General features: G+C 40.7%; 1 protein-coding gene across 1 annotated transcript in view; it reads right to left on the bottom strand.

Moving 5' to 3' along the window:
• Positions 1–14,583, bottom strand: part of diaph2 (diaphanous-related formin 2) — a 351,346-nt gene that overhangs the window by 237,222 nt on the left and 99,541 nt on the right. The window contains exons 8-11 of the mRNA XM_029442178.1: positions 6,682–6,756; positions 6,507–6,576; positions 5,680–5,816; positions 2,804–2,912 (exon numbers count right to left, since the gene is read on the bottom strand). Of these exons, the coding sequence (XP_029298038.1) occupies positions 2,804–2,912; positions 5,680–5,816; positions 6,507–6,576; positions 6,682–6,756 (391 nt within the window). The remainder of the gene's footprint in view (positions 1–2,803; positions 2,913–5,679; positions 5,817–6,506; positions 6,577–6,681; positions 6,757–14,583) is intronic.

Below are 14,583 nucleotides of genomic sequence, written 5' to 3'. Positions count from 1 at the left end.
GAGTGAGAGAGAGTGAGAGAGAGTGAGAGAGAGTGAGGATGAGGTGAGAGAGAGCGAGAGTGAGAGAAGAGAGAGTTGAGAGTAGTGAGAGAGAGTGAGAGAGAGAGTGAGAGTGAGAGAGCGGTGAAGAGAGAAGAGAGAGAGATAGAGTGAGAGTGATAGAGGGTGCGAGAGAGTGAGTTGATCTCGAGCGCACAGTGCGCTCTCGCGCGCGCGCGTGCCTCGCGAGCGTTGCCGGAGGCGCGCGCGCGCGCGCGTTTCTCGCCGTGCGCGCGCGCGCGCGTGCGCTCGTGCGCGTGCGCGCGGCGCGCGCGCGGCCTCGCGAGCGAAGCTCGCGCGCGCGTCGGCGCGCGCGCAGGAGCGAGCGCGTGCGTACGCGCTCGCGAGCGCTCGCGCGCCGCGTGTTGCTCTCGTGAGAGAGAGAGCTGTAGAGAGCACAGTTTGGGTGTGTGCATTATTAATGGATTTATTGGTTAAAAAAAAAAGCCTCAATGTGTGGGTGTGTTTGCGCGTGTGTTTGTGTGTGTGTGTGTGTGGTGTGTGTGTGTGTACGTGTGTGTGTGTGTGTGTGTGTGCGTGTGTTGGGCGGAAGAGGGGGTTAAGACAAAATCGCTGATGAATTATAATGAGCAGTAAAGTGTTTCAGGGGAGCAAGCCATGGATAAAACAGTTTTCGTTGGACAAAAAATCAATATCAGGCTGAAGGATTCCCATGGATGATGTGAAACGTTGTCTTCTGAAACCTTGACCCTGTACTTTTGACTTGCATGTGTTATTAATAAGAGCCACACAACACTGACTCTTTGGGGTTTCCTGGACGAGTTTTATTATTTCACCTGTATATATGCTATACAATACCTTTTTTTTTTAAACTCTTTTTTTAACTTGTTTAACATAACAGTTTCCACCATTTTGTTCAATAAACAAAATACAGACTTTTATCTAATTAGCGCTACAATCAAATGTATTCGTTTTTTGAATTTTTGGTTGATGAAAGGCGGAACAAAAACTACCTGAAATTAACAATATAGGATTGTTTTTGAGTTACCTTAAAGACATAATGGCAGTACGACAAATGTGTTTTTTTAGCAAGGTGATGGGGGGGGGGGGGGGGTGCATGTTGTTATGGAAGACAGATATACTGCAAGATACTGCATATTTCCATTGGAAAAGCATAAGTTTGTTGCAGTGAAAGATGCACCCTCAATGCACCACAAACATGGCCGACTTGTCCATGTTCCACTAAAGCTAGAGAGCCTCGAAGAAAGATTTGTGCATTGAAACTTGACATTTTACTGTATCCACCAGAGGCCAGATACATAAAAGAAGGTCCACCAAATCTTCACAGAATTTATGTGAGTGAAGAAAGCCATGGAGCTCATGAAAAATTCTTTCTCTTCTGCTGCATAGAGATTGATACTTACATCAAGCACCTCAAACATACCTCCGTCATGTACTGTGGAGTGGGAAGCGGTTGTGTTGGGGGTGGGGGGGGGGGGCGTTATTAGGTTTAGAGCCGCAGTGGTGTTATAGGGGTTCCCAAACATCGTAATTAAAGTTTTAAAGTTGAAATGCAGAGTTTCTCTCGTTCTAAGCAGACGAGCGTCGCCTGAACTACGGCAAAACAAATTTGAATCACATTAGCTAAGTCTACTTCTACAGCCCATCACAGGTTTGGGATACAAAGTCTATTAATTTCCTTGAACCCCCTGCATCAGCAAAGCATTTTAATTTACTTCACAATTAGCGGAGCTTCATTTCATTAACCGCAAAATTTAAAAGGAAAAACAACAGCCTCCTAATAAAAGAATATCTACTTTCACTTCCACCAACCCGCCTCATCAGTTTCCTTCATGACTTCACAATCCCTGCAGTTAAAAAAGTAATTCCTTAAGTAATTCCCTGCTTTTGGTTTCACAAAAAAACATTCTTTAAGCGGGGCTTTTATTGCTTGTTGTATAGTTTTCCCCGCTGCTAAAGAAAACTAGTGGAAATGAAGAGAGGTATGGTGCTTTACAGTAGTTGCCCTTTCGCACGTAGTCCTCTGAGACCAAACTTGACAGCCGCATGAAAAAAAAAAAAAAAAAAGCAAGGGGAAGTACTTGTAAGATGTGAGAAAAAATGATAGTGAGAGGAGGAGAAAATGTGAGAAGAGAGAAGGAAGACAAAAGGTTTCTCAGGAGCTCAACCTCTATACTTTTTTTTTTTTCTTTTTATATATCATTGTTCTGGTGTTCGCAAAATTCAGTAGATGTGCTCAATGAAGCAGGTGTTTTTGATTAAAGCCGTGGCGATGGAGCTCCGGGTGCATTTCAATAGCCCAGTGATCACATCCCATCATGTAGTCCCATCAAGAGGTGCAGTGGGGTTGAAAAGTGGACTCAATGACAGTAAGAGAAGCAGAGAAACACACATGTATGAGGACAGCTACGGTACAATGTTCCCCAGAGTGATACAACTGTCAAATTCAGTCTTGCCTGGAATCCAACGTGGTTTACAAAACAGAAATGTGTGTGAATGACACTGGACTGTGCCGGTTGTCTGTACACTGTAAATCTCAAAACTCCTACTTTTTTTTAAAGTTTGGCTAGTATGAAATCAGTGTGTATGACTACGCAAGGCTTCCTAGAAAGGTGTACTGTACTACAGAATAGCATAGTATTAAAAGAGCTATAATAATAGAGTATAGAGTAGAGTCTTGGCCACTGAACCATAAAGGTCACTTTTATGCTTCAAAAGAAATAAGTGTATGATGAATATCAGACAGTGATGTGAATTGCTTTTTTGGTGTGCGATTCCTCACCTGGAGCTGCTGGGCTTCGTGGTTCTCCAGTCCTTCCACAATGGAAGCAAATCTCTCTTTATTGTTCCTCTCTGCAGCAATTGTCATGGCAGCTAGAATCTTATCCAGGCTGGAAGAAAAACAGGGAAGCAGGCACAAAACACAAAAGTCAACAAACACTTGTGTCACCTCACTGGACATTTACTCACAATGTTTCAGCTCAAACACCGTGTATCTCATCTTCTCTCGTGTGTTAGTCGGCCTTCGGTCGCCCTGACAAACGCTACTGCTTTCCAACTCTTTGAATGCAATCCGCTCTATTATTGTGGCAGTATCCAATTTTGACCTCATCATGCTTGTTACTAAGGTGATACTAGAAAAGAAAGAAAAAAGTGTTTCACTGCAAATGGGCTAAGTTGTCAAAGTAATTGTGGTAGAGTATGTGGCTGGGTGAGAAAGGGTGGAAATTAGAGGAAGGACTGACAGACTAATGTGCAAATACACCTATTGAGAAGATAAGCAAATTGAGTACTTGCAATGGCTCAAGGCAGTTCAGCTAAATAGAACATTGGACAATTTCTGCCAATAAATTGTAAATGAAAGAGAAATTCTGTGCTGCACATACAAACACACACGCACAGGCCGCAATAAAAGTAAATTGATGTCTTATGAGCACTTATGTAAACAGTGATTTACAATATGGGCACATAATAATTGGCGCCAGGTGTTCTCTCAGTCACTGCAAGGCCAAATTTGCTATTTTACTGTCATCAATTCAGAAACTGAACAGCTTAATTCTGTGCTCAACCTTCTTACTCCTGTGGGTACAAAATAGCCTGGTATACAAGTTCACCTCGCTGTTCTAATAAATGCGTTAATAAATAAACACTAGAGCAGAGGCCAAATAACAAAACTTCATCTGTAGGCATCAGCCGACGTATGCATGTGCGAACATGTGCGAACAAGAGTAAAAACACTCTGAGGATGACAAAACACTAGCAGTTGCTTTGTGAGCAAGCGAGATCATGTGTCTGACCAAAAGGACTGTATGCGTGGAGTAAGCTTGACAAAGAGATAAATTGAGCGGCCATGCTCTGTGATAGGGGTTACAGAGTCACAGACGAGCATGGGGAGCTGCATACTGAGTGGCTTTAAAGCCGGGTTCAGACGACGCTTCAAAACGGGCCAGATAGATCTGCTTAACTTATCGTGTTCCCTTTTGATGCTGTCAGCTGAAGTGGGTGTTGAACATGAGCCAGCGTCACAACATCGGTTGGCAAGAGAAGTTTTTGAGCAAGAAAGTGACGCCTCAGCTCCTCTGACTGTCATTTCAACAGGATACGTACATTTTAATGCAGAGCTATGATCATGGCAAAGATTTCCATGTTTACCTTAACTTATTCTTGAATACTTTGAAGGCGGAGAGAGAGAGAGGGAGACAGAGATGCATGCACTATCTATCCACCCCGTATCTGCTTAAATATACTGTGTGTGTGTGTGTGTGTGTGTGTGTGTGTGTGTGTGTGTGTGTGTGTGTGTGTGTGTGTGTGTGTGTGTGTGTGTGTGACTGTAATAAACACAATTATATTAGATATGAATGAATGGTTAATAGAAATATACTTATAGGTAAACTTACAGTATGTTAACGTAGTACTATGTTAGGAGCAGTTTCCGAGTATAATTGTGATTGACCTGAATCGAAGTAAACCTATAAAAAAAGAATGCTCTTGAAGCAAAATGTCCTAAATTACAAATTAATTGGAATAAATGAATGTTAAGTTTAAGATGCCCACTCCTTGGTGTTCTGCAACCATGCAGAGTCACTGTACTACAAGCATAAAAGCCCATTTGGACGGTCAGAGATGTGACACGCTGCTGAACTCGTCTTCTCCAGCAGAATTTGTGGGTTTGTTTATTTCCAGCACTGCATACAGACTGACTTTGAAGTGCCATTGTTATTCTAGTCTGGCCCTGTGGGAAACAATAAAAAACACTCCCTTAAATCCAATTTATAAGCTGTCAGACAGGTTGTGTGTCTGTGGCAAACTACACTGAGTAGTTCAACACATTAAACAGACTAAACTGCATCATCTGACCATGTGACCCAACACATGTCTATATTGTCTGAGGTCATCTGTAAATGCAGTGCAAGCACACAGTGGGTTAACATGTCTGCACACAGGGCAGTCTGACTGAGCACATGCCACCCGGTGGGAGAAGATTGAAGCGATGGCGATGTTCAAGTGTTTATAAGAAACAGCCATCTTCTTCCTTTTTGCTAAACCTTACAGAGAGTGTAAACACAGCAGACATGGACCATATCTCTTTCTCCATCTAATATACATATTTATTTATTTATTATTGGTATTGTGCTGTTTCCATATCAGCTGTGATTTACTGAGAAAGATAGGGAAATGTGTCCTTTTACTTTGAATACTGAAAACTAACTTTCATGAATCGAGGAGGTTAGACTAAAGTATTTAAAGGGTCAGTTCATCAAGATAACAATATAACGTATAATAAGGTATATGGGGAAATATCCATGCATATAGTTTTGGTTTTATTTGTAAATGTGTTTAAGATATCTGTCACTGAAAGATTAAAATAGATTTGTCCACAGCGAGGTTTGCAGATTATCCTGAGTAACTCTGATTTCTGTTCACACCTGTGGCGGTGGAAGTGTTAATGGCAAATATTTTTGAAACCTTTGCAAATACAACTGAAGCTCTCAATAATGTAATATGAACTGTGACAAAAATCTGTGTTTAATTTAACATTCTTGGGATATAATTTACATGTTAAGCGGGTGGGCATATGATCGGCTATCTAAAGATGTTTAATGGGATGCAAGACGTGAGACAGTGCACGATGCGTGAGGTCATTTGACCTAAACTTACATGTTTTCCTCTCCAATAATACAGAAGGCAGAGAGAATTTTGACAGTCTCGGTCATCATGCTGGTCTGTTTGGGGTCAATTGCTCGCGCCAACAGCAACAGGCTCCGCTCATCTCCCAAGATCCTTTGCAGTCCATACTGTGAGACGTAGAAGGGAGGAGGGGTAGGATATAGAAAAGGTCCATTGGGTATAAATTAATGAGAGCATTTGCATTTATAGAGAACTTTCACTCCGGGTAAAAAAAAAAAGAATTATACAAAGAAGCTCTAAAGTACGTTAGTTATAGTTAGCCTTAATTTTCTTTTAAGGAGGGACAACGAGGCCATGGGAGAAAAATGGAGAGAATGATGAATTAATTCAATTCAGGACAGGACTACAGGGACAAATACTCATAGTCTCCTGTACCTTTTAGTCTCCCCACAACTGAAGGAATGGGCAGAGATGACCACATGTGGGGATTAACTCTACAAAAAGCAATATCAATAGTTCATCTATCCTTGAAATGTGTGCCACTTTTGAGAAATGAGCCAGACCTTCACAAAGAAGATAATTAAAAAATCTGAGACTGTGTGCTTGAAATGGTAAAATTAGCTCGGGCACTATCGCAGACTTGTCAGAGTCCAAATTCAAATGAGGTTTGGAGTCCTGGCCACCTGAGCGTCTGTTACATGCTGTGATTCTTAGTTGTGAGTATAAAATACGAGACATTAGTATTCTACTATTTCAGGTCATTCAGGACCGCAATATTATTTCATCATTCTGACGTTAAATGAATGAACTAATGATCAGTTGTGTGGATCGTCTCCTCTTTGTGGACTCGTACAAACCTTGTTGTTCATAAAAGCCTTCAAGCATTGGATAAGTTTATGCTGGTTCCGTTTATCAATATTCTCTTGTCTGAAAAACAAAAAAACACAATGAAAAGGAGAATGTGGTTATGTGAACAGAGCCTGCTACTATACAAATTACACAAGAGACGGGATGTCGTAGGAGATCACTTACTGTTTCTTGTCCAGCAGCTTCTCCAAAGCATCCAGAAGAAGGCCGAGACCCTCGTGACCGAAGTTATTAACCCAACTAGAGAGAAAGAGACCGACACAGACAAAAAGTCAGATTCACAATATTCAGTTAAAATAGCAATTGCCCTTCTGCTTTATTGTTCCAGATACTGATACTAGCAGATATTGATTTACAGAATAAAGCAAAGACAAAAGATATTGTATTAACCTCAGAGGAAATCAGTCATTCGGACTAATATACAAAGGTTTAACACTCGGGCGGATTGACTGTTGTTGTTTTCAAATCCTAACACGGGGGAGCTGCAAACCTCCTACCCTCCCTGATACTGAATACGGCTCTGAATGAGTTTGGATTTAAACTGTACCCATCTACAAGCAAATTAACAACCATCCATCTTAACTAGTGTTCCCACCGCTAAGCAGTTTGTATCCAGGCCCCCCCCCCCCTGTGAGCTGCTGTGTTCCTGTGCCAAAAGATTAAGCAATGCAAGAAAGATAACACTGTAATCGATAATGGATCGCAAGAGATAATTGGCTATAAACCACAGCGTATCAAGAGACGGCAAATGATCCAGTACAGATGAGCCCGTTTGTCTAAGCCAGGAGAAGAGCGAGGCCGGAGGAGGGTGAGCGGAACAGTGTGGCCACAGCCAGATTATGTCTTTAGCGCTACTTGTTTTCAGGCCACTAAGTGTCAACAACGCAAAATGCATGGAACAATATTCTGACATTAATGGGGCATAAGTCAATGGTTTATCCCGCCTTTTTGACAATGATTTGAAATAATAATGGTTTGAGTATTAAAGTCATTTGTATTGACTCAGTGAGTCAGAAGAGACCCTCAATTAGGAATGAGAAGCATTAGCCCGGGGCAACAGGCAAAGTTGAGGAGAGGTATTTCTTTTGATCTGTGACGAGCTGAAACCCCCCCCCCCCCCCTCCCCTCCCCCCACCTACCATTACTTAAATTGTATTACCAGACAAGCGGAACAAATGTATAAGTTATTGATACTTAGTGTTGTGTATAATGATGATCGGTTTTCTTAATAAAAAACAAAACCTCACAATGTTGCACATTTATAAATGTCTGTTTGCAATGAGCCTTTCATATGCTTAGATCACAGTTAGGGCCAAAAAGAAGAAGAAAGAACGAACTGGCTCAGTTTACAGCGAAGTAAACAATGCTGTTGTGTTTGTGAGACCGAGGTGGTTAGAGTAAATGAGTGGGGCAACAAAGAAAAACAGGATGCAACATGTCTGCGGGAGCACAATTTAGTCAATCCAGAGTTTGTGTTGATGCTCCGTCCTAATGATGGTCATGTCAGTTCTTCAGAGAACAGGAAATAGAAGCGATAATAGTGAAAAGAAATCCTGTTTATTACACGGTACAGCTGCAAAGTGAGATTCTGGGAATGCTGTGTGACCTCAACAAGGTGTGTGAGAACAGCACTGAAGGGAGAAACTGCTTTGTCCTCTGCAGCAAGGACAAGTGGAGGTCACACATAATTATTACGTCTTGAAATGTCTTCTACCGTCACACTTTATTCATTTCTAACTATTTCATTAAACTAAAGGGATCGCTTTTAACTCAAGTGAGAAAGATCCAAAAATGTTTATGATTTTTAACGCACATCTTCTTCTCTATTAATGTCACAATCATGACTAAATGTGTGCTTTCTATGAATTCAACTGCCAGTTCAAAATGTGTTAGCTTGAGATTACAGGGCTCCCATTTCACACACTGACAATAATAAAATGATTTTTCATTTTTTATTAGTTATTATTTGAATTTGTAATTCTTAGTTATAGCTTAGCATAAATTCATTCAAATTTTACTCTTGAAATAATTTATTGTCAAATCATCTTTGGTGTAAAAACACCAATAATTGACTCTCTTAAATTAAGTTTTTTAAGTAGATCCATATCGCCATAAAACTTTACGAGGAATGTCTTCATGATGACCAGAACGGAGCAGAAGGGCGGCTCGGGAGGAGAATAAGAGAAACTGGACAGCTGGCGTGTTTGGAAATGAGCTTTCATACATACACATGCTGTCACACAACGACCAATCAGGGAAGTCATCACATCCATTGACTGACTGTGATCAAGAGTCACAGCGGGCCAAAAGCTCACTTCATCACGTGTCAACAATAAATGCTAAACACTTGTTTACCAACAATGATCCAACTTTAAAAAAATGCCTAACGACACTTTTCAATAGCCAATTGTTTGAGACTGTGCTCATGTTGAGATGCATCTTTCATCTCCACAATGAGTTCTGTCACAGTGAGCAACGTTTTCCTACCCACACGGTAGAGTTTGTACATTCTGACATTCAAATGCTTCTAATGTAATTGTTTATTTAAACTATATTGCAAAACAAGTCAGAAAGAATAACTAATAAATACTTTCAACAAGGACGTTGCACTAATTAAAACAGAATATAAATTGGACATCTTGCAACAGATGTTTGTGAAAAATGTCTGCTGTCTGCTCCATGTTGACCTTCTCTCTGTTGTCGCTAGACTGAAACGGAATAGGACATAAAAGAAAGGAGGGAATGTCTGCACAAAAAAGTTTTTCATCAAAAATGTATGTCTTGCTGCAGCTTGCGGCATAATGCAGTCCTCCTCAAGGTTTTTAAGGCACTAAATGTTTTGACTCCTCCCTACATCCCAGACTGTCGATCATTTTCTGTCCCCTCACGTATACCCGTAGGTCCTCTGCAGCTTGCCTTCTAAATGTCCCCAAAGTTACCACAAAAGAAAATGAGAGATGGTACTTCTCCGGTGCTTGTCCTGAGGCGATGCAATGCCCTTCCTCTGTTCATCAGAGAAACCGCCTCAGCGGACAACATACTATAACAACTAATAACAATACAAATACTAACACTACTACTACGGCTCCTACTTCTAGCAATAATAATAATAATAATAATAATAATAATAATAACCCACTTTACCAATCTGTTTTTACCTCTCCCATATAAAAAACATTCTTTATTCCAACGTAAGTTATGATTAGCATCCATAACGTAAACAAGCTTACAGTATTACCTATGAGCATTGCAATCAAAACAGTGCTGCTTAGTAAGTCGAGCAGGAACACCTACAGATGTGGCTATAATGTACTTGTTTCTCTGGGCCATTTAAAATATCAATGTAGCAATTCAACTTGGTTCGACAAGAGGTCGAATGATCCGTTCCTTATCAGTCTCTCCTCCTAATGTGGGCATACATTTGTGGATTTCATTAACTTGAGGGAGAACTTCTTCATCTAATATTGATGGCTATAATCCTCTAGTTAAGTGCCACCAAATTGTGTTACTTTTTGCAATCATGTATATTCCGCAGGCAAAATGAAAAATTCATGGTCGGTCTTAGGGAAGCAATTTCTTATTTTATATTTTGTGTTTTTTTTTCTTCTACTGGCTGGGCGGACCTAAGTCGTAGTTATTATAACAGCTGTGAAACGTATGCATTTCAATTCTTATTCTCATTCTCTCAATCAAGTGTTTAGATACAAACAAGTTGCTGACTGGGCGGATGCATGTTGACTAAAGAACATTTGAGCAGCACCATGAGTCCATTATGCTGAGGACTTGCTGTTCATTTCATACAACAAAGTCAAACGGTTTTGCAGTTAGACGACCATCTGTCTTCTTGTCAAATGAAATTGGTTCCCCAAAAGACGTTACTGAATGTCTGACGTGTGCTACCATAACAAATGTGGTTATGCGTGAGTAAATATTCATCCATGCATCCAATTTCTCTACTACTGCTTATGCTGTTCACGGTCAAGGGGGACTATCCCATCATGCATTTCAAGAGAGGCAGGGTACACCCTGGACTAGTCACTGGTCTATCACAGGGTGAACACATGCAGTCAGACAGAGGGAGAAAATATAAACTCCACAAAGAACACTCCACATGGCCATGTTGCTGGCAGGTGACAATGCTGACCCACCATGAACACATATTTGCATGTATATTGGCATATGTGCACTACATTCATCTCTTTATATGTTTACAGTATTTTCAATCCAAACAGTAGTAGTAGTGTGTAGTGAGCCTTCGCTGCTGCTTTGACTAAAAACTATGACATTCAATCAATCACCTCCTCACTCCATCATTCAGAGAGTGTCGACACCTCGCTCACTTCTAACTGTACCTCAAGGTTCTTCATTGAAACATAGAGAAAGGGTACGAACAAAATAAACTGCAGCGGCACTTCAGTCACTATACATGTAGACAAGGCAAGCTTATTTATACAGCACATTTCAAGCAACAAGGCAATTCAAAGTGCCTCACACGAAAACCACCAAAGCATCGAGACAAAGTGCAAACGAAACACCCCCCAAAAAAAAGACAATAGAAAATTCTAAATAAAAATCTAAAACAGAATTTAGACAGAAAACAGATCAGAGTGTGAGTAGAGTACTGCAAATATTTGGCAAGGGAAATGTTAGTACATGATGAAAAGATTACTGAGCATCACCAGCATCAGTAAGCGACTCAACAAGCAACAGAAACGGCGAGAGGCTGACACGCTCGCCCCTCCTGTTTGACTGATCGCACGTCTCGTGTGTAGATGGCTTGTACGCGCATTGATTTTCGTCTGTATACCAGTGTTATTATTTCATCATGGCTGGGTGTGGAACTTTGTTATTGAAAGCTTCGATACAAGTGCAATATCTTTCATATTGTATTACTGGCAAAGCCATACAACTGTCCCTCTGTGGGAGTACTGACCTATTCAGTGCTACAGTATTCCAATTGATGCACAAAGCTCTTTGCAACCAAGAGCTCTGAACATTATAGCTTGAAACCGAGCACCACCCGTGTCTGCTTAGTGATTTACCATGCCAAACATGGCGCTACATTATACTTTGATCAATTTAATAGCCTGCTGAAATATCTATAATGCAAAGAGCATATCAGATGGCAGATATTAGATATCAAATATTTACGGTACTTTTCTCTAAAAAGAAAGTTTCAGCTTTGATTTTTTTTTCTTCATTCAAATCAAATCTGGCCACTAACAATTTCAGAATTAAATTGTAATTGTTTTTCTATGTAACTGTTGTCCCCTAGGTCAACATTTAAAGAAAACCACAGAGCACAAAAGCACTATGGTCACACAGGGCACACAAAACCTTTTCTTAGCACAGATTTAATTAAATCCAGTGTAAAGCAAAACAAGACTAAACGTGTTTAGCCATGCCGCAGTTCACATGAGGTGATAATTGTACATAGAAAACATCATTTTTGGATGCCTGAAAAATGAAGAGCTCATTTTATTTCCTTAAATCCCACTACTGCGCCGATGGATTGTAATGTCTGTAATACTCAAGGCTTAGCTGTGCTTGGAGCTTTATGTTACCATCAGCATGCTATACGTGCATGCATTGAGAATGCACTAACATAAAACATTTGTGAACTGGAGTGTTGGACCACAGACCGTTTCCTGCGTTGTTTTGTTGACCCTCTTTCATAGTATCATTCACCTCGCACAAAAGTGAGTTAAATATTTAAGAGATTGCCAATGGATTTGCTGGAACCAAGGTTACACATACACGGCGCCAAAATTATTGACCTGTGCTGTCCTTGAAAAAGAACAACGAGCAGCTAACTCCAGGTACATGCACTCTCTCCATGCAAGTGACCGGTGCTACGTCACTCCACTAAGCCGTCATGAGAAAATCTCAGGCCTCTATCCCCTGCTGGTTGGCACATCTCTTTAAAAAAGAAACACTTGAAACGTAACACACCTAATTAGCATTTTACTCCATTGATAGAAAGTGGTTTCTCTTCAACTGATGTTTCATAATAATATAACACAAAAACACTGCACTGCAAATGATCTGGTCACAGAAACAACGGGAGCAGTGTTCTCATATTTGATTTTGCTACTAAAACTAGTAAAGACAAGTCTGAGGAAAAATATTCCTTGTGTCAGCACTTCAAGAATGTGATTGCTGGAGTAACCAAGCAAGCATAGCAACATGAGCAGTGTTGTACTCAAAAGGAGCACTTTGCACTTCTAATGGTATTTGACTCACAGCTTGTATGTGTGTGTGTGTGTGTGTGTGTGTGTGTGTGTGTGTGTGTGTGTGTGTGCGTGTGTGTGCATGCGTGCGTGCGTGTGTGTGTGTGTGTGTGCGTGAGTGTGCAGATGTTCAAAACTCAATTAAGGCAACCATAGTGTGTGTCTGTACAGTATGTGCATGAAAGTAGTGTGAAATTGGAGAGTGTAAATCTCTAGCAGAATTAAATCAACTAGTAAGTGCAGACAGCTGACAGACCACCATGTTCCCCAGTCACTTTGAAATGACCCCCCGAGGAGTGAAAGACACTCTTGAAACTTCTAATTACCCCCCAAACAACACCAAGGATTCCTCCACAACAGTCCTCACTGCTAGGTGACGGTAAACAGGAAGCAGACGCACGGCTGACAGATTGCCAGATGATTAAAACAAATACATCTAAATTGTTCTTTAAATCCGTACGTGTGATGGAAAATCAGAGAAAGAACCATCAGGTCGGATGCGATGTATCTTACACATTCCTCTGGCATCTGCAGAGACGAGTTTCATCTTTCCAGGAGGAGAGGGAAATGCAGTGGCAAGCACTTCTTTGAAAGAACGAATTCTATTTTTAAAGCCGTAAAGTTGCCATTTTGTTTCACGCTTTTGTTGTCGTCACCTTGTACAGTAGATGTATGGAAACCCTTTGCAAAGTGTCAGTGTGCACGTACCAGAATGTTTGTGCTATTATCTACTGGGAACTACTAAAACGTTAGGACAGCTACGCAGCACTCCTAAATCCTGCAGCATACAAGATGACTTTTGTGGGAAAGCGGATATAAATTCTTCCGAAGCATAAAAGTAGGAACAAATACTCTGAAACTTTAGAGCAGATTGGACAGATTTCCTGCTCAGATGTTTGCTAAATATTGGCTCAGTTCACATGAGATTTGGGATTATGTCCCACATACAAAACAGGAAAATATTAATAGAAGTTTACCAATATGTTTAAGGATATAACAATATGTATACCAGAGATTTTGTCAAGTTGTACTGTTTGAATACATGTTTAAAAAAGAAGCTCTATATTAAATATTGTTTTGTGTCCAAAGGCATCATATCCTCCAAATTATAAAGACAGATTTAGAAGCAGATATTTCTGAATTATGTCTGTATCACGTTGGGGCCGTAACAGATATGGGTATCATGGAGGTTAACAGATGGTGTCATAAAATAAAATACACATCACTCTTAAAATATACCCAGACACTGAGGACATTTATGTCTCCAAAATCATTTTCACTGCCTCTGAGAAAGAAGGGCGAACATCAACTCTGAAGTCAGCCGCAAGGGTAAAAACGAGTGAACTTGCTAATTTCTGACTGCTCGTCACGTCTGTCGAAGCCCAGTGTCGTAACATTTGTGCCAAATTTAACAGTCAAATCAATCTCCTTGAACGCCATAAAACGAGAACGATTGCACCCGTCCCCGAGACGTAAAAGACAAAAGCAAAGAGTATGGATTCACTAATGAGTGGATTATTTATCTTACTTTTGAAAGCAGTGAAGACCAGAGTCACCTTTGCTTACAGACCTCTGCTAAATTATGATGTCATGTCCACATTTTTCCTGTCAAGCGAAAGAGCAAACTTGTATGGAGGCCTGGAGGGAAAGAGTGGTTTGTAATAACACTGGGAGTCCAGAGAGTCCCACAGCATGGTGCAAAGAAAATGACCCATGTTGCAACGCTTCCAACTCCCACTTTACTTCTTTGCTGTGTGTATATATACGAGCCACAACATATGTTATGGCCCTGACAGTTTAGGTTTTTGGATGTCTCGCGTCTCTCCTCCTTCCCGTT

This window comes from Cottoperca gobio, chromosome 10, assembly GCF_900634415.1.
Source record: "Cottoperca gobio chromosome 10, fCotGob3.1, whole genome shotgun sequence".
NCBI classification, from domain to species: Eukaryota; Metazoa; Chordata; class Actinopteri; order Perciformes; family Bovichtidae; genus Cottoperca; species Cottoperca gobio.
Note: the sequence above shows the minus strand (reverse complement) of the source record. Positions and strands in the feature narration are given on the sequence as shown.